Source organism: Phocoena sinus, chromosome 2 (genome assembly GCF_008692025.1).
Source record: "Phocoena sinus isolate mPhoSin1 chromosome 2, mPhoSin1.pri, whole genome shotgun sequence".
Classification (NCBI taxonomy): domain Eukaryota; kingdom Metazoa; phylum Chordata; class Mammalia; order Artiodactyla; family Phocoenidae; genus Phocoena; species Phocoena sinus.
In genome coordinates, this window is record NC_045764.1 from 59,726,149 (window position 1) to 59,747,623 (window position 21,475).

Consider the following 21,475-nt stretch of genomic DNA (forward strand, 5'->3'; position numbering starts at 1 on the left):
GCACGCGGGCTCTTCATTGTGGTATGCGGGCTTCTCTCCAGTTGCGGTATGCGGATTTTCTCTCTCTAGTTGTGGTGCGTGGGCTCCAGGGCACGTTGACCCTGTAGTTTGCAGCATGTGAGCTCTCTCGTTGAGGTGCATGAGCTCACTAGTTGTGGCGTGCAGGCTTAGTTAGTTGCCCTGTAGCATGTGGGATCTTAGTTCCCTGACCAGGGATCAAACCCTGCATTGTAAGGCAGCTTCTTTACCACTGGACCACCAAGGAAGTCCCAATGGTATTGTGTTTTTAATTTTAAATACCACTTATTCATTGCTGGTACACAGGAAAGCAACTGACTTTTTTATGTTAATCTTGTATCTTGCAACCTTCTGTAATCAATTATTAGTTATAGGAGTTTTTTTGGTTGATTCTTTCAGATTTCTTACATAGATGATCATGTCATCTATGAACAAAGACAGTTTTATTTCTTCCTTCTCAATCTGTATACCTTTTATTTCCTTTTCTTGTCTTATTGCATTAGCTAGAACTTCCATTATGATGTTGAAAAGCAATGGTGAAAGGGGACATCCTTACCTCCTAACTGATCTTAATGGGAAAGCTTCTAGTTTCTCCCATTAAGTATCATGTTAGCTGTAGGGTTTTGTATTTTTTTTAATTAAGTTGAATAAGTTCCCCCTCTATTCTTAGTTTAGTAAAAGATTTTTATCATCTTTTCTAGGTGTAGAATTTGGTCAAAGTTTTTTTCTGCATCATTGATATAAAACTAGGTTTTGTCTTTTTTATCCTGTTGCTGTGATGAATTCCATTGATTTATTTTAAATTATGAACCAACCTTGCACCTCTGGGATAAATCCCACTTGCTCATGGTGTATCATTCTTTTTATTGTGGGATATGATTTGCTAATATTTTGTTGAGGATTTTTGTATCTATGTTTGTGAGAGTCACTGGTCTGCAGTTTTCTTGTAATGTCTTTGTCTGGTTTTGGTGTTAGAATAATGCTGGCCTCATAAAATGAGTTAGGAAGCATTCCCTCTGCTTCTACCCTCTAAAATGGATTGTAAAGAATTGGTATAATTTCTTCCTTAAATGCTTGGTAGAATTCAACAGTGAATCCACCTGGGCCTGGTACTTTCTGTTTTGAAAGGTTATTAATTATTGATTTAATTTCTTTAATACATTTAGGCCTATTCGGAGTGTCTATTTCATCTTGAGTGAGTTTTAACAGATTATGTCTTTCAAGCTATCAGTCCATTTCATCCTAGTTATCAAACCTGTGGCAAAGAGTTGTTCATGGTATTATTTTATTGTCCTTTTAATGCCCATGGGATCTGTACTGAAATGAATAAGTAGGGACATGCAATAGGACTTTGGGACAGTACTATCCATATGAGGTTAGCGGTCATAAGTGTCAAAAGAGCCTTTCAACATAACTGATACTTTTCTCCTGCCACTTTCAAATGCATGGGGCACAGAGCAGAATAGGCAGAAAAGTGGCTGTAATGAGGACAACTCTGTCAAGCGTGTACTACCAAGGGGCAGGGTAGCCAGACAGTTGGGAGAGTGGGCAAGAAGGCAATTATGACAGACAAACCATAGAATCTCAGGTGGATATCCAGGAAAGTGTGGTCATATGGAGGATATGGGATAATGAAAGGGTGGTAGGATCAGTAAATTATAGATTGCATGGGGTTGAAGAATTGTTAGAGTCACATGATCACAGAGAATAAGGCAGGAGGAGAGATGGCAGGTAGAAGATTGGATGGCTGAGATTGAGATCCTGGAGGGAGAGTAGTTGTTAGTGAGAACAAGGCAAGAGTCTGACCATCGGAATGAGTAGAAGACAAAACTACTGGAGGAAAGATATGCAAGAAATTGAGAGGACAGCAGTAATGGTGTAGAGCATGCAGTGAGCCTGAAAATTATATCTTCAAGGAATAAGAAGTGACCTGGAAATCTGTAAGTGCTGCAACAAGAAGAGGGAGCAGGTGGTATAGTCTGATGGCATGTCCTTCAAATCTGAGGAGTTTTAGGAGATGGGAGGGAGAACTGCCTGAAATGCCAGTAAGGAGCAAGCAGGAAACCTAACCCACCTCTAGGATCACAGGTAGGAGCGCTGTGGGGGAAGAAAACAACTACTACTTAAAACAACTGTGGAGGAAGCAGTATTCCCACACGTGAGTTGGAATTTACCTAAAACAAGAAGGTAAAGGGAATGTGCAGGGAAGAGAGGAACAAAGAAAGTTTTGCTAATGGTAAACCTACTTCTAGAGGGCAAAGTTGTAGGATTTCACAAGTAATCCAGAGGCATTTCCCTGATTACTACTGAAACTGAGCGTTTTTTCACAGGTTTACAGGCTATTCAGGTTTCCCCCATTTTTTATTGGGTTATTTGTCCTTTTTCTGATGAATTTTAGCTCTTTATGAAGTCTTTGATGAATGGTATCTTCTCCCAGTTAATCTCACCTTTAACTTTGTTTAAGTGAGTTTTTTAGTATATAAATTTAATTTTGATATAACATATCCATCAGTTATGCTTTTTGTCTTGTCTAGGAAAGCCTCTTCTAATTCAAGGTCATAAAAATATCCTTCCAGATAATCTTAATTTTTTTGTTTTCTCATTTGGTCTTTAGCCCATCAATAATTTTTTTTATATTACATGAAAATATCCTTATATTTTATTTGTAATTTAATTGCATTACAGTCAGAGAACATGCTGTGTCTGACTTCTATATTCTTGTCTGACTTGTATTTACTGGGACTTCTTTATAACCTAGGATGTGATCAATTTTTGCATGTGCTTTGTGTACACTATTTGAGTGCCAATAAATACACACATATACGTGCATACATATACATACATATATGTATATGTATTTATGAGATCAATCATAATTGCATCTTAATTCTATATTCTTGCTATTTATTCCTGCTTGATCAGTTTCTGAGTAAGGGATATGAATATTTACCACTATGATCATGAATACACTTTTCTCCTTGTAATTCTGTTAGTTTGGGCTTTAGATATTTCAAGTCCATGCTGTTAGGTACCTAAAAGCTTTGTACTTTTATACTTTTTGGATGATTATTCTTTTCACCATTATATAAGTTCTATCTTTCTGTAATCAATGCTTTTCATGTTGAAGTCCATCTGGTTTGATATGAATATTGCTATTCTAGCTTTAGAGCACATCTAGAATATCAAGTATTTTGCCTGGATTTTTTTCTCTTTCTTTGTTTTAAACTTTCCTTGAAGTTTTAAATATGTCTCTTATAAGCAGTATACAGCTCAATCTAAAATGAGAGGTTTAATTCAATCATCTGACTTTTAAGAACTGAATTTAATCAGTTTACATGTATTGATATTATGTTTGCTGAAATATTTATACTTAGTATCTACCATTATCTTTCATGCTTTTCACTTACTATGATTTTTCTTCTTTTTTTCTTTCTCTTTCCTTCTATTTAGTTGAAAAGCTTTGGTTTATTCACTTTCTCTTTTCCTCTGTTTATTTGGAAATTGTGCCCGCTTGTTTTAGTCCTTTAGTAGCTAGCCTTAAACAAAGACTTCTTCCTAAATAAGACAAGGATTTTATCACGTTAACTCCCTTCCAAACTCCCTATGGTCTTCTGTGTTAACACTGTTTAAGATTATAGCTCCACCTTTCTAAATTTAATTGTGTGAGTGTTTTTGAAAACCATCAATAGTTAATGAGATTTACTAAAATATTTTACAGCTATCAAGCTCCCTCCTCCAGGTTACCTTTTCTTCTTGCTGAAGTATGCCTTTAATAGTCCCTTCATTAAGCATCTGTAGGTGGCAAACCTTAGCCTTTGTACATCTAAAAATGGCTTTATTTCACTCTTGCACTTGAATGATCATTTGAATGGGCACAGACTTCTGGGTTAAAAGTTATTTCGCCTTATAACTCTGTAGGTATCGGTCCACTGTTCTTTTGTTCATTACAAGATTATTGTTATTCCTCTGTGCTTTTGTTTACTTCCTGGTATTTTAAGAGTTTTATCCTTAACATTTTGCAGGTTCTCTAGAATGTATCTAGGTATAAATCTATTTTTATTTATCCTGCTCAGCTCTACAGTTATGCTCTGAATCTCTTGAGAACTCAAAGTAAGGAAAATTTTAAACATCATATTTCTAAATATTGCATGCCCACTATTTATTCTCTATTTCAAAAGTCCTAGAAGGCATATGTTAGAATTTCTCAATCAAATTCTCTTTCCAATTTTCCATCTCTTTAGTTCTCTGAGCTACGTTCTAAATCCTCTTAAGTCGTTAGTGCCTTCCAACTCACAAATTCTCCCTTTAACTAATCTCTCTGTCCAATATATCATTTATTCTTACTAATTGCAGGTACGAAAATTAAAATTTCACGGACACCATTTTCATTTGTAGGATGTTCACTTTTATCTATAAATGTTCAAAATTCATATCCATCTTTTACTTCAGAATTTTCCTTTTTGTGTTATATTTAATCTTTCCTTTGAGGAATTTAAACTTGTTTATTTGAAAGTCCTCTTTAGAAAAATGACCATTTTTCATTACCTCAGGAGTAAATTCTCTCATTTGTGGAATGTGTTGTTTATATCTTACGATATTATTTTCCTCATGTGCCTTGATATTTTGTTTTGCAAACTTATTTTGCATTTAAGTTTCTTTTATTTTAGTTTTTCACTTCGCTCACCCTAACTACATGTGTACTAGTTTTATGGTTACCATCATCTGGCCCACCATGGTCCCCTTCCAGAGGCCTTTTACTGGGGACTTAAAGCTCTCACCCTTCAAGAATATAGCAGACCCAGTCATGAACCAGAGGGCGACTCTCTTTTATTGCTTCAGATGTCAATTATCACAGGCCACAACCCCAGGCAGATTGTAGTGTTCTTTGTCTCCTAGTGCAGAACACTGCACAAGCCTAAAGTTTTATGCCATGAGCCTGGATCTGTTTTCCCACCACAATCAGGGTGTTTCAGCCTCCCTTATATAGGACTTGTCCAGTAAGTGTGTCCCCAACTCCACTTATCTGTGAATATATGTGTTTGTTTTATTTCTGATCCACAGAGATTTTTATTTTATTTTTGAAAATCCTTTGTCTCTTTAATTTTTAAAAAATATTTTATCATTGATGCCTCTTGTATGAGAGGACTAGGGAATATTTTATGAACCCACAATGCCACCTTGATTAGAAGTCCATGTTTTCCTTATGTGTAGTTTGGGGTTTACATAATACATATTGGTATATTTAATAACATCAAACTAAAATAATATATATAAAAAGTTCAGAGAAAATAACTACAGATTACAGAGCTAACTATAAATATGCCAAAACACTTTTCTTGCTTTTTTTTTTGTGCGGTGCGCGGGCCTCTCACTGCTGTGGCCTCTCCTGTTGCGGAGCACAGGCTCCGGACGCACAGGCTCAGCGGCCATGGCTCACGGGCCCAGCCGCTCCACGGCATATGGGATCTTCCCAGGCCGGGGCACGAACCCGCGTCCCCTGCATCGGCAGGCGGACTCTCAACCACTGTGCCACCAGGGAAACCCGCCAATACACTTTTAAAAATAAGGTAGGCTTGTGTTCTCTAAAATTTTAGTAGAACAATCTGAAAAATTTTAGATTCAATACATCTTTATTATCCTATATCCAAAAGACTTCATTATACCTAGAAAGTAAATCATAGAAGAATCACAAATATGGAATGTGCAGCAGAGGAGTTAAGAGCATAAACTGTAGAAATTGATGGCATGGGTTCAAATCTTGGCTGTGTCACTTACTAGTAAGTTACATAACCTCTCTCTACCTCAGTTTTCTCATTTGTAAATGAAGAATAATGCCTACATCAAAGGGTTGTTATAACAAACAAATTAATATCTGTAAAGTATTTAGTACAAGTTAGGCACATAATACTACATACACATTTGTTAAAGGATGTTACATTAAATTTTTATATGAAGATAAAATATGCAATATTCAAATCCTGAAAAATTAGATTTTATAATTGAAATTAATCACAAAAAAGTAAACAGTTGTATATGCTGTACCTGTTTTGTCATTTTATGAGTGCCCTGAATTGTCCTCTTTGATTTTCCACCAGTTTGACATTTAGATTTTCCTTCAAGGCAAAAATAGATAAATATATAGATCAACAAATAGATAATATAAAACTGAACTATGCAAATTATCCAGGCATACTAACACATAATCTCCTTCCAGAGACCATAGAACAATCTATACATGGCCAACATGAACTACAGATGTCATAAAAAACAAATTTCCAAGGTCCCAGAGACTGCTTTTATTGAATGGCTTTCTCAGAATAGGAAGAAAATCAACTTCTTCAAGAAGTCAGATAGTCTGATAATTTAAAAACAAAATCAGGTTAGTGACACTCTTCAGCTTATATATAGCTCCTTTGAAAATAGTTCTTTGAATTCAAATTTTAGTTTGACAATAAAATTAAGGATACATGTTTTGTTTGTTTGTTTGTTTTTGCAGTACGCGGGCCTCTCACTGCTGTGGCCTCTCCCGCTGCAGCGCACAGGCTCCGGACACGCAGGCTCAGCGGCCATGGCTCACGGGCCCAGCCGCTCTGCGGCATGTGAGATCCTCCCGGATCAGGGCACGAACCTGTGTCCCCTGCATCAGCAGGCAGACTCTCAACCACTGCGCCACCAGGGAAGCCCAAGAATACATTTTTTTACCATATAAAAACTCAGTATTTTCTGTTTTAATTTACCTGATTTATGGAATATATAGTTTCATTTTGAAAAGGGACATTTTCAGTTCTTTGTATTTCTGCAGCAGATACAGCTTTCTCACTTGCTCTTTTTTATAAGAAAGACACTAACTACTGTTTTATAATCACTCTATTCTTGAGAGCTATTCCAAAACAGGAGTAAAATCCTGTAATGTACAACAGACTCGTTTCCCTTTTTGCAAAATAATTTTGGGCCAAGACCCCTGAAGCAGTACAAATGAAATGAACCATAACACCTACTATCAATTTATCTGCACATCAGAGGGCCTCACTCACTGTTCTACCAGGGGTGGAGGCAGAGAACTCCCTACCCCCTACACAGCCTTTTATTCATTCTTTCATCATAGAGAACAATGTATCAGAGGCTTCTTAGGATATCCAGGAGAATAATCAGCTTAGAACAAGTACCAGAGGAGACAGGAATAAAACAAAGAACAGAAGAAAACTTTTAAAAATTGAATTATCATCCTCAGAAACATCTGAGTATAGATGACAGCCATAAAACAAGAACGAGTTGGTATTTTTTAAAAAGCAAAATAAAAGATTTTTCTGTAAGTGGCAACGTTTTAACAATATAAAATAATCCTTAAAAATTATGAAGTTAACATTTTTCCTTTGTCATCATTATTATAGATATTCAGAACGTTCTAATTCTTTGTGCTCTTATATCCATTAGTTTGCAATAAGCATAAATGAAGCTTTAAAACAGTACTGGCCGGACTTCCCGGGTGGCGCAGTGGTTGGGAGTCTGCCTGCCAATGCAGGGGACACGGGTTCGAGCCCTGGTCTGGGAGGATCCCACATGCCGTGGAGTAACTGGGCCCGTGAGCCACAACTGCTGAGCCTGCGCGTCTGGAGCCTGTGCTCCGCAACCGGAGAGGCCGTGGCGGTGAGAGGCCCGTGCACCGCGATGAAGAGTGGCCCCTGCTCGCTGCACCCGGAGAGGGCCCTCGCACAGAGGCGAAGACCCAATGCGGCCAAATTAATTAATTAATTAAACGAATTTTTTTAAAAAAATAGTACTGGCCAATTTTTTATGTACTTATGTGCAATATCAGGATATATACAGATATAGGATTCATTATTATATTTTCTTTCCTTTTATGTTTTTTGAGTAGAAGCAATTTTAATAATAACACCTTCAGACTACATTGTGTTCTGAATAACCCATGAAAAATGAGAAAATTTCATAAAACAGTATTTATAACATAGAGCAACCATGAGATATTTCTAGGTTTCTTGCCACTTTTGTACTAAATAATGTTGATATATATTTTCTATAAAAGAAATGAAGTAATAGTAAGCTCCATATGACAATTTTAGCCAGTAAGGAGCTAGATTTAAAAAGAAAAATTTAATTTCCACCTCTATTTAATAGTTTTTGTGATCCAAAAGAACTGCTCTCTAAAAATACCTAATAAGACTGACAAATGAGTGAGGTGGATGGACCTAGAGTCTGTCATACAGAGTGAAATAAGTCAGAAAGAGAAAAACAAATACCACATGCTAACACATATATATAGAATCTAAAAAAGAAAGAAAAGTGGTTCTGAAGAACCTAGGGGCAGGACAGGAATAAAGACAGACGGAGACGTAAAGAATGGACTTGAGGATAGAAAAAAATCTTAATCTCCTAAACTTTAAAAAAAAACTAATCTGCCAGTCATAATAACACACCCAATTTCATTCCTATGTGAAACAGTGAAACTAACAGTATCATTTTCATTTGTGTATTAGGTAAGATAAAAAATCAATTAAAAATTATTTCTTATTTAATACATACTAATTTGCCCAAGACTTCTAATTATAAACAGTCTTCAGTCTGTCTACTGTTCAAGACTAAATACATTCTTCTAATTTACAACAAAAATGAAACTTTTTTTTTAATACATACCATCATCATCTTTGCTTTCTAGTGGAACACTCCAAGCTATTAGGTTTCTTGCTGTACGACCCTCCTCTGCAACTATTCTCCTTACTTTGTCATGACTATTGGAGCGCTGGAATGAAGCCTATGCACAGAAAAGAGAACATGTATTAGTTTATTAAATTAGTCAACATAAAAAATACATCTGGCAGACAAATTCATCATTTCTATTATTTTCTCAGAAAGGAAACACTTAAAACTAATTTGGGATCGGAAAGGTGCTTAGACAGAAATAAGAGTAAGTCCCAGATCTTTTTTACTTCTAAAAAGACTGAATTTCACAACTTTAAAAATAAATAAATCATTTCAAGAATGAATTCAACCTAAGGTTTGAAAAACTGTCCTAAGGAGCACAAACACTGCTGTGTACCCATTTCAGCACCACTCCCCCGTATGTATCACAGGTTAAAGAGGGTACACATTCCCTCTGAAAGCTCTCGGCAACAAAAAATGTTTTCAAGACTCCTATTTTTTTCCCTACAGATAATGCTAAAGTAAATTTTCACTCAGCTGTAAATTTCCACTGCATAATTTTATCTCCAAGTTATTGGGATCTAAATAATAATTCCTGTAAACTAACATATTTAAGTTGCAAAATTTTAAACTCTGCCCTACTGCACACAATGTGTGTATGTATACATGTAAGTGGTGTGTGTGTGCATGTGTGTATTCTTGCTTTCTCTAGTTCCACACATCTGAAAGCAACACTAGCCTACAGGTTCAGCCCCAACAAAACCCTGGGCCAATGGAAGCCAGATCCAGTAATGTAAAGGAAATTACCTTCCCACTAATGAATGCTATATGAAAATAGCCCACTTTTTTTTTTCTGTTGTAATAAGATCATGGATGCCTTTACTGTCTTCTTTTGCTTCTCTATATTTTTACTTTTTTACTTTTTTTTTACTTTATTCTTTTGTAACATCTTTATTAGAGTATAATTGTTTTACAATGGTGTGTTAGTTTCTGCTTTATAACAAAGTGAATCAGCTATACCTATACATATATCCCCATATCTCCTCCCTCTTGTGTCTCCCTCCCACCCTCCCTATCCCACCCCGCTAGGTGGTCACAAAGCATTGAGCTGATCTCGCTGTGCTATGCGGCTGCTTCCCACTAGCTATCTATTTTACATTTGGTAGTATATATAAGTCCATGCCTCTCTCTCACTTCGTCCCAGCTTACCCTTCCCCCTCCCCGTGGCCTCAAGTCAACTCTCTACGTCTGCATCTTTATTCCTGTTCTGCCCCTAGGTTCTTCAGAACCAGAAAATAGCCCATTTTTATAAGTCAAGAATCTATGAAAAGAAAACGGCTCTAAAGCATCCCTATGAGCACAAGGATACAGCCTCCTTGCCCAACCCTTAACTCCATGTGGGAAATCTACCTCTTTCTGAAAAGAATTCACTCCTGGCCCAGCCCAAAATCCTAGTCCAACTAATGAGCGAGTTCATCTTCTCTTCTAGTTCTTGCCAGTCTAAACTCTTAGCATCCCTGGAATCCTTAGTCAACAACAAATTTACTGGACAATTACTATGTGCCAAGCACTGTGTAAAACACCGAGAAGAATACAAAAATATAAGGTAATATACGTGTCCTCAAAGAATTAACAATCCAAATGAGTGAACCAAACACATAAAAGCAAAAACTAATGTATGAATTAATCAGTATGGTATCTAGTCTCCAGATGCCCCCCTTCCCCTCAATAAACCACTCCTGCTGGTGTTCATGCCCTTGTGTAATCCCCTCCCCTTGAACCTGGCTCTGTAACCTGCTTTTTGACCTATACAATGAGGTGGAAGTGACACTGCGTAATTTCTGAAAATAGGTCATAAGAAGCTTTGTAGTCTCTACCTGGGTCTCTTGGAATGATCCTTCTTGGGATATTCACTCTTGAAACCCAGCCATCCATGCCATGAGAAGCCAAAGCCACCAGTAGAGAGACCACGTAAAGTCAGCACTGATGGACAGGCCCAGCTGAACTCCCAGCTGACAGACAACATCCACTGAGCCATCTTGGACATTCCAGTCCAGTCAAGCCCCCGGATGAATGCTGCCATCCCAGCACCCCAGGCACCCCAGGGCAGAAAAACCACCTAGTCAACCCATAGTATCATGACAGGTAACAGGAACTATATGTATGCACACTAATCCACAATAAACACATCTGTATTTCTGTATCTATCTGTATAGAGATATTGAAAACTGTGAGTTTATATTAATACCTATGATACCTCTGATTTCTTTTTTTAAATATTTATTTATTTATTTTGGCTGCACAGGGTCTTAGTTGCAACACACGGGATCTTCCTTGCAGCATGCGGGATCCTTAGTTGCGGCATGCAGGCTTTTTAGTCGCAGCAAGTGGGCTTCTTAGTTGAGGCATGCAGACTTTTAGCTGCGGCATAAGGAATTCTTAGTTGCAGCATGCGGGCTTCTTAGTTGCAGCATGCAGACTCTTAGTTGTGGCATGCATGCGGGATCTAGTTCCCTGACCAGGGATCAAGCCCAGGCCCACCGCACTGGGAGCTCAGATTCTTACCCACTGGACCAACAGGGAAGTCCCAATACCTCTGATTTCAATCCTACATCATAGGTTCATTTTAGCCTTCCCCTTTCCTTATTTGTAATTTCTTTCTCCAACAGTAAGAAACCCAGCTCTCATCATCTAAAATATATTTACTTAACTGTTCAATTCTAATATATACATAAAGTAGTTTCAAAAAAAAAGGGGGGGGAATTCCCTGGCTGTCCAGTGGTTAGGACTCTGCGCTTTCACTGACGAGGGCCCAGGTTTGATCCCTGCTCAGAGAAGTAAGATCCCACTAGCCACGCCATGCAGCCAAAAGTAATAAAAAATAAATAAATAAAATAAAGTAGTTTCATAACTGCTAACCCATATCTCTGGGAGAAACACACTTACTAACAAGATTATATTTCTATACAGTTCCGTCTTTAGCCTTACAGTGTCCAAAGTACTAAATTTTGTTTTCCAAAATTACTTAAATTAGTTCGTCTCATCCTCAACCCTTCAGTGTGGTTACATTATATACCTGTAATATGTTACTCTTTAGTTTCTGGGTTCCCCTCACGTACTGGTAAATTTTAATTGCTGGCTTATTTGGGGAGTATGTGAAAGAAAGGCAACACATGTTTCTCAAACAAAAGAACGTATTAATTAGTATGACTTTGAGAGAAGAAAAAAGTCACTACACTCTAGGGCAGGGGTCCACGAACTTCCCCTACAATGGGCCAGACAATAAACAATTATTATTTTAGGCTTTGCAGGCCATACAGTCTCTTATGACAACTACTCAATCATGCCATTTTGTGTGACAGCAGCCATACACAACATGTAAACAAATGGGTGTTGCTCTGTGGGAAATACATATTACTGTTCAGTTTGAAATAAATTCAAATTTTGGAAAAGTTAAAAATTGGCACAAAGAATCCTCAAAATATCCTCATATATTTTTTTTCCTAAAACATCTGAGAATAAACTGCAATCATCATATCTTTTGCCCTTAAGTACTCCAATGTGTATTTCATATATCCAAAGACACTCCCCTATATAAATATACTACAACTATCAAATTAAGAAATTATCATTGATCCAAATTATTATCTAAATTAGAGTAATTATTTAAATTTCACCAACTGTTCCACTAAGGTCTTTGATAATATAAAGTTGACAACAGAGAGAGGGGGAAGATGGTGGAAGAGTAAGACTCGGAGATCACCTTCCTCCCCACAGACATCAGAAATACACCTACATGTGGAACAACTCCTACAGAACACCTACTGAACACTGGCAGAAGACCTTAGACCTCCCAAAAGGCAAGAAACTCCCCACGTACCTGGGTAGGGCAAAAGAAAAAAGAAAAAAAATAGGGACGGTACCTACACCAGTGGGAGGGAGCCATGAAGGAGGAACGGTTTCCACACACTAGGAAGCCTCTTCGCGGGCGGAGACTCCGGGTGGCAGAGAAGAGCGCAGAGACAGGGGTGCAGAGGGCAAAGCGGAGAGATTCCACACAAAGAATCGCTGCCGACCAGCACTCACCAGCCTGAGAGGCTTGTCTGCTCACCCGCCGGGACGGGCAGGGGCTGGGAGCTGTGGCTCGGGCTTACCTCGCATCGCAGGGAGAGGACTGGCGGCGTGAACACAGCCTGAAGGGGTTAGTGCACCACAGCTAGCCGGGAGGGAGTCCGGGGAAAAGTCTGGACCTGCCGAAGAGGCAAGAGACTTTTTCTTCCCTCTTTGTTTCCTGGTGCGTGAGGAGAAGAGATTAAGAGCACTGCTTAAAGGAGCTCCAGAGACGGGCACGAGCCGCGGCTAACAGCGCGGACCCCAGAGACGGGCATGAGATGCTAAGGCTGCTGCTGCTTAACCAAGAAGACTGTGTGCAAGCACAGGTCAGTATCCACACCTCCCCTCCAGGGAGCCTGTGCAGTCCGCCACTGCCAGGGTCCCGGGATCCAGGGACAACTTCCCAGGGAGAACGCACGGCGCGCCTCAGGCTGGTGCAACATCCTGCAGGCCTCTGCCGCCGCAGGCTCGCCCCGCACTCTATGCCCCTCCCTCGCCCTGGCCTGAGTGAGCCAGAGCACCTCAATCAGCTGCTCCTTTAACCCCGTCCTGTCTGAGTGAAGAACAGACGCCCTCTGGAGACCTACATGCAGAGGCGGGGCCAAATCCAAAGCTGAACCCCAGGAGCTGTGCGAACAAAGAAGGGAAAAGGAAATTTCTCCCAGCAGCCTCAGAGGCAGAGGATTAAAGCTCCACAATCAACTTGATGTACCCTGCATCTGTGGAATACCTGAATAGACGAGGATCGTACCAAATTGAGAAGGTGGACTTTGCGAGCAAGATTTATTATTTTTTCCCCTTTTCCTCCTTTTGTGAGTGTGTATGTATATGCGTCTGTGTGAGATTCTGTCTGTATAGCTTTGCTGTCACCATTTGTCCTAGGATTCTATCCGTCGGTTTTTGTTTTTTTTTTACTTTTTTAAAATATTTTTTCTTACTATTTTTTATTTTAATAACTTTATTTTATTTTATTTTATCCTCTTTCTTTCTTTCTTTGTACTTTTTCTCCCTTTTATTCTGAGCCATGTGGATGAAAGGCTCTTGGTGCTGCAGTCAGGAGTCAGGACTGTGCCTCTTAGGTGGGAGAGCAAACTTCAGGACACTGGTCCATAGAGACCCCCCAGATCCACATAATACCAAACGGCGGAAATCTCCCAGAGATCTCCATCTCAACACCAGCACCCAGCTTCACTCAAAAACCAGCAAGCTACAGTGCTGGACACCCTATGGCAAACAACTAGCAAGACAGGAACACAACCCCACCCATTAGCAGAGAGGCTGCCTAAAATCATAATAAGGCCACAGACACCCCAAAACACACCACCACACGTGGACCTGCCCACCAGAAAGACAAGATCAAGCCTCATCCACCAGAACCCAGGAACTAATCCCCTCCACCAGGAAGCCTACGCAACCCACTGAACCAAACTTAGCCACTGGGGACAGACACCAAAAACGAGAACTACAAACCTGCAGCCTGCAAAAAGGAGACACCAAACACAGTAAGATAAGCAAAATGAGAAGACAGAAAAACACACAGCAGATGAAGGAGCAAGATAAAAACCCACCAGACCTAACAAATGAAGAGGAAATACGCAGTCTACCTGAAAAAGAATTCAGAGTAATGATAGTAAAGATGATCCAAAATCTTCAAAATACAATAGAGAAAATGCAAGAAACATTTAACAAGGACCTAGAAGAACTAAAGAGGAAACAAGTAACTATGAACAACACAATAAATGAAATTAAAAATACTCTACAAGGGATCAATAGCAGAATAACTGAGGCAGAAGAACGGATAAGTGACCTGGAAGACAAAATAGTGGAAATAACTACTGCAGAGCAGAATAAAGAAAAAAGAATGAAAAGAACTGAGGACAGTCTCAGAGACCTCTGGGACAACATTAAACACACCAACATTCGAATTATAGGGGTCCCAGAAGAAGAAGAGAAAAAGGAACGGACTGAGGAAATATTTGAAGAGATTATACTTGAAAACTTCCCAAATATGGGAAAGGAAATAGTTAATCAACTCCAGGAAGCAGAGAGAGTCCCATACAGGATAAATCCAAGGAGAAACATGCCAAGAAACAGATTAATCAAACTGTCAAAAATTAAATACAAAGAAAACATATTAAAAGCAGCAAGGGAAAAACAACAAATAACACACAAGGGAATCCCCATAAGGTTAACAGCTGATCTTTCAGCAGAAACTCTGAAAGCCAGGAGAGACTGGCAAGACATATTTAAAGTGATGAAGGAGAAAAACCTACAAGCAAGATTACTCTACCCAGCAAGGATCTCATTCAGATTTGATGGAGAAATTAAAAGCTTTACAGACAAGCAAAAGCTGAGAGAGTTCAGCACCACCAAAGCAGCTTTACAGCAAATGCTAAAGGAACTTCTCTAGGCAAGAAACACAAGAGGAGGAAAAGAGATACAATAACAAACGCAAAACAATTAAGAAAATGGGAATAGGAACATACATATCGATAATTACCTTAAATGTAAATGGATTAAATGCTCCCACCAAAAGACACAGACTGGCTGAATGGATACAAAAACAAGACCCGTATATATGCTGTCTACAAGAGACCCACTTCAGACCTAAGGACACATACAGACTGAAAGTGAGGGGATGGAAAAAGATATTCTATGCAAATGGAAACCAAAAGAAAGCTGGAGTAGCAATTCTCATATCAGACAAAATAGACTTCAAAATAAAGACTATTACAAGAGACAAAGAAGGACACTACATAATTATCAAGGGATTGATCCAAGAAGAAGATATAACAATTGTAAAGATTTATGCACCCAACATAGGAGCACCTCAATACATAAGGCAAATACTAACAGCCATAAAAGGGGAAATCGACAGTAACACAATCATAGAATGGGACTTTAACACCCCACTTTCACCAATAGACAGATCATCCAAAATGAAAATAAATAAGGAAACACAAGCTTTAAATGATACATTAAACAAGATGGACTTCACTGATATTTATAGGACATTCCATCCAAAAACAACAGAATATACATTTTTCTCAAGTGCTCATGGAACATTCTCCAGGATAGATCATATCTTGGGTCACAAATCAAGCCTTGGTAAATTCAAGAAAATTGAAATTGTATCAAGTATCTTTTCCAACCACAATGCTATGAGACTAGATATCAATTACAGGAAAACATCTGTAAAAAATACAAACACATGGAGGCTAAACAATGCACTACTTAGTAACGAAGTGATCACTGAAGAAAACAAAGAGGAAATCAAAAAATACCTAGAAACAAGTGACAGTGGAGATACAACAACCCAAAACCTATGGGATGCAGCAAAAGAAGTTCTAAGATGGAAGTCTATAGCAATACAATCCTACCTTAAGAAACAGGAAACACCCCAAACAAACAACCTAACCTTGTACCTAAAGCAATTAGAGAAAGGAGAACAAAAAAACCCAAAGTTAGCAGAAGGAAAGAAATCATAAAGATCAGATCAGAAATAAATGAAAAAGAAATGAAGGAAACGATAGCAAAGATCAATAAAACTAAAAGCTGGTTCTTCGAGAAGATAAACAAACTTGATAAACCATTAGCCAGACTCATCAAGTAAAAAAGCAAGAAGACTCAAATCAACAGAATTAGAAATGAAAAAGAAGCAGTAACAACTGACACTGCAGAAATACAAAAGATCATGAGAGATTACTACAAGCAACTCTATGCCAATAAAATGGACAATCTGGAAGAAATGGACAAATTCTTAGAAATGCACAACCTGCCAAGACTGAATCAGGAGGAAATAGAAAATATGAACAGACCAATCACAAGCACTGAAATTGAAAGGGTGATTAAAAATCTTCCAACAAACAAAAGCCCAGGACCAGATGGCTTCACAGGTGAATTCTATCAAACGTTTAGAGAAGAGCTAACACCTATCCTTCTCAAACTCTTCCAAAATATAGCAGAGGGGGGAACACTCCCAAACTCATTCTATGAGGCCACCATCACCCTGATACCAAAACCAGACAAGGATGTCACAAAGAAAAAACTACAGGCCAATATCACTGACGAATATAGATGCAAAAAACCTCAACAAAATATTAGCAAACAGAATCCAACAGCACATTAAAAGGATCATACACCATGATCAAGTGGGGTTTATTCCAGGAATGCAAGGATTCTTCAATATATGCATATCAATCAACGTGATACACCATATTAACAAATTGAAGAAGAAAAACCATATGCTCATCTCAATAGATGCAGAGAAAGCTTTCGACAAAATTCAACACCCATTTATGATAAAAACCCTGCAGAAAGTAGGCATAGAGGGAACTTTCCTCAACATAATAAAGGCCATATATGACAAACCCACAGCCAACATCGTCCTCAATGGTGAAAAACTGAAAGCACTTCCACTAAGATCAGGAACAAGACAAGGTTGCCCACTCTCACCACTCCTATTCAACATAGTTTTGGAAGTTTTAGCCACATCAATCAGAGAAGAAAAGGAAATAAAAGGAATCCAAATCGGAAAAGAAGAAGTAAAGCTGTCAGTATTTGCAGATGACATGATACTATACATAGAGAATCCTAAAGATGCTACCAGAAAACTACTGGAGCTAATCAATGTATTTGGTAAAGTAGCAGGATACAAAATTAATGCACAGAAATCTCTGGCATTGTTATACACTAATGATGAAAAATCTCAAAGTGAAATTAAGAAAACACTACCATTTACCATTGCAACAAAAAGAATAAAATATCTAGGAATAAACCTACCTAAGGAGACAAAAGAGCTGTATGCAGAAAATTATAAGACACTGATGAAAGAAATTAAAGACGATACAAATAGATGGAGAGATATACCATGTTCTTGGATTGGAAGAATCAACATTGTGAAAATGACTCTACTACCCAAAGCAATCTACAGATTCCATGCAATCCCTATCAAACTACCACTGGCATTTTTCACAGAAATAGAACAAAAAATTTCACAATTTGTATGGAAACACAAAAGACCCCGAATAGCCAAAGCAATCTTCAGAACGAAAAATGGAGCTGGAGGAATCAGGCTCCCAGACTTCAGCCTATACTACAAAGTTACAATAATCAAGACAGTATGGTACTGGCACAAAAACAGAAATATAGATCAATGGAACAGGATACAAAGCCCAGAGATAAACCCACACACATATGGTCACCTTGTCTTTGATAAAGGAGGCTGGAATGTACAGTGGAGAAAGGACAGACTCTTTAATAAGTGGTGCTGGGAAAACTAGACAGATACATGTAAAAGTATTAGATTAGATCACTCCCTAACACCATACACAAAAATAAGCTCAAAAATGGATTAAAGACTTAAATGTAAGGCCAGAAACTATCAAACTCTTAGAGGAAAACACAGCCAGAACACTCTATGACATAAATCACAGCAAGATCCTTTTTGACCCACCTCCTAGAGAAATGGAAATAAAAACAAAAATAAACAAATGGGACCTAATGAAACTTCAAAGCTTTTGCACAGCAAAGGAAACCATAAACAAGACCAAAAGACAACCCTCAGAATGGAAAATATTTGCAAATGAAGCAACTGACAAAGGATTAATCTCCAAAATTTATAAGCAGCTCATGCAGCTCAATAACAAAAAAACAAACAACCCAATCCAAAAATGGGCACAGACCTAAATAGACATTTCTCCGAAGATATACAGATTGCCAACAAACACATGAAAGAATGCTCCATGTCATTAATCATTAGAGAAATGCAAATCAAAACTACAATGAGATATCATCTCACATGGGTCAGAATGGCCATCATCAAAAAATCTAGAAACAATAAATGGTAGAGAGGGTGTGGAGGAAAGGGAACACTCTTGCACTGCTGGTGGGAATGTGAATTGGTACAGCCACTATGGAGAACAGTATGGAGGTTCCCTAAAAAACTACAAATAGAACTACCATATGACCCAGCAATCCCACTACTGGGCATATACCCTGAGAAAACCATAATTCAAAAAGAGTCAGGTACCAAAATGTTCATTGCAGCTCTATTTACAATAGCCAGGACATGGAAGCAATCTAAGTGTCCATCGACATATGAAATGGAAAAAGAATATGTGGCACATATATACAATGGAATATTACTCAGCCATAAAAAGAAATGAAATTGAGTTATTTGTAGTGAGGTGGATGCACCTAGAGTCTGTCATACAGAGTGAAGTAAGTCAGAAAGAGAAGGACAAATACCGTATGCTAACACATATACATGGAATCTAAGAAGAAAAAATTGTCATGAAGAACCTAGGGGTAAGACAGGAATAAAGACACAGACCTACTAGAGAATGGACTTGAGGATATGGGGAGGGCAAAGGGTAAGTTGTGACAAAGTGAGAGAGTGGCATGGACATATACACTACCAAACGTAAAATAGATAGCTAGTGGGAAGCAGCCACATAGCACAGGGAGATCAGCTCAGTGCTCTGTAACCTCCTAGAGGGGTGGGATAGGCAGGGTGGGAGGGAGGGAGACGCAAGAGGGAAGAGATATGGGAACATATGTATATGTATAACTGATTCACTTTGTTATAAAGCAGAAACTAACACACCATTTTAAAGCAATTATACTCCAATAAAGATGTAAAAAATAAATAAATAAAGGTGACAACAGATATAAGCTCAATTATTCCAGAAGCTCTACAAACTCCAAGCATGATAAATATAAATACAAAGAAAACCATGCCTCAACCAACCACAGAAAAACTGATGATAGCCTGAAACATAGAGAAAAACTTAAAAGCATACAGAGGAGGGAAAAACAGCTCACCTTTAAAGAAGCAATGATACAGTAAGACTGACAGCTTTGAATTGCCCAGGAAGTGATAAAAGTAATAATTTATAATAAAGACATGAATAACTTATTACTACCTATTCAGTAGAATAGTAGGGTCAAAACCTTGACTCAAGAGAGTTCAAGAGAATGTTGAGTGAGAAAATGGAGACAGCAAGTATAAATAACTTTTTTTGAGTTCTGTAATACAGGCGAAAAGAGAAAGAAGAAAGCAAAAATGAACAGAGAAGGTTTTTAAGATGGATGATAGTATGTTTTTATGCTGATGGGAATGATCCATAGGAAGTGAAATTGCATATGTAGGGAAATGGAATAACCAAAGAAGCTAAAGCTGCGAGTGACAGGAACTGAGTTTCAGTGTACAGGAATGAACCAACCAGCTCAAACTATTAGGCAAACAAAGACTGCTCTCTTCCACTCCAATACTCTGTGCTATGAAGTTAACCCAAATTTCCCTCTCCAAAACTTGACTTTTTATATTTTTAAAATAAATACCTGCCTCCACATTCCTTCATTCCTCTGACCTTACCCTGGATATCCACATGGCATCTACTCACCTGACTCATAAGCTTTCGCTGAGACTCATTAGTCTGTGACCAATGTTCCAGCTCCATTCTGTGCAAAATACCTGAATGATCTCTTTTCTATTCCCATACTTTCCAATCAGTGTAACATCATAAAATCTCCTTTTGCTTAAAGACATCTCCCAATGATTATATAACTTAGACTGGCATCTATCATTTAGGTTACCTAAGCATTGTTTTAACCAAAATGTATCACTATTCCTTTCAGGCCAGATGAATACATTTAAATAGGTGGTCTACTTTTCATCTCTTTTTCAGATAATTCTCTTATGCAATCACAGAAAATTATATAGATAGATATACATATATATATATATATCAGATCATAAAATCCACTATTCTTTACTTTATAACTCAAGAGTCTTCATAAAGTAATGAGTTTCTCGGAACTAAAATGACCACAAGATAGCAACACTGTAGTACTGCTAGACCAGAAAATTGGAAACCTAATATTGTCTTCTTCTATAAACATTTCAGTTCTACCACAAATTTTGTAGTTAGTTCTTTTATACTTAGTACACACACACATATTCAAAGAAAAAGCCACCAGCTTAACACTGTCTTCATTCTTAATTCCAATATTTCATAAGGAAAAACATTATAACACTCATCTTACAACACATGACTGAAAACCATTTTTCAGTTTAAAGCACAAGTGCCTTCTGCAGTATATGCTGAATGGACTCTTTTCAGTAAAAACTCATTTATTATAATCAATTTTAATAATCCTATTCTTATAAAATGTCAGTAGTAACTTAATGCAATTTTAAACATTTTAATTAAAGCATCAGGGTTTGAAATGCAATAAATGAGTCTGAGATACTTCAAAACATTATAGATGTCTATTTCAAACAGTATTTTCACACAGGTTCTTTTCTTCCAAGAGACTTAAACAAAATATATGTATTTTCATCCAAAGTCACAGTGTGCCACCTAGTGCCATAGGGAGATTTTACAGAGGCTTGTTCAAAAACTAAATGTTTCACCCAATCCAAAAATGGGCAGAGGACCTAAACAGACATTTCTCCAAAGAAGATATACAGATTGCCAACAAACACATGAAAGAATGCTCCACATCATTAATCATTAGAGAAATGCAAATCAAAACTACAATGAGATATCTCACACCAGTCAGAATGGCCATCATCAAAAAATCTACAAACGATAAATGCTAGAGAGGGTGTGGAGAAAAGGGAACCCTCTTGCACTGTTGGTGGGAATGTAAACTGATACAGCCACTATGAAGAACAGTA

The 21,475-nt window shown here is 37.9% G+C and overlaps 1 protein-coding gene across 5 annotated transcripts in view; it reads right to left on the bottom strand.

Annotated features, from left to right (window-relative positions):
• SCAPER (S-phase cyclin A associated protein in the ER) overlaps positions 1 to 21,475 on the bottom strand; it is a 523,563-nt gene that overhangs the window by 457,980 nt on the left and 44,108 nt on the right. For all 5 annotated transcript variants that reach the window (XM_032623630.1, XM_032623633.1, XM_032623632.1 and 2 more), the window contains 2 exons: positions 8,671 to 8,788; positions 6,061 to 6,131 (listed from right to left, as the gene is read on the bottom strand). In XM_032623630.1, the coding sequence (XP_032479521.1) occupies positions 6,061 to 6,131; positions 8,671 to 8,788 (189 nt within the window). The remainder of the gene's footprint in view (positions 1 to 6,060; positions 6,132 to 8,670; positions 8,789 to 21,475) is intronic.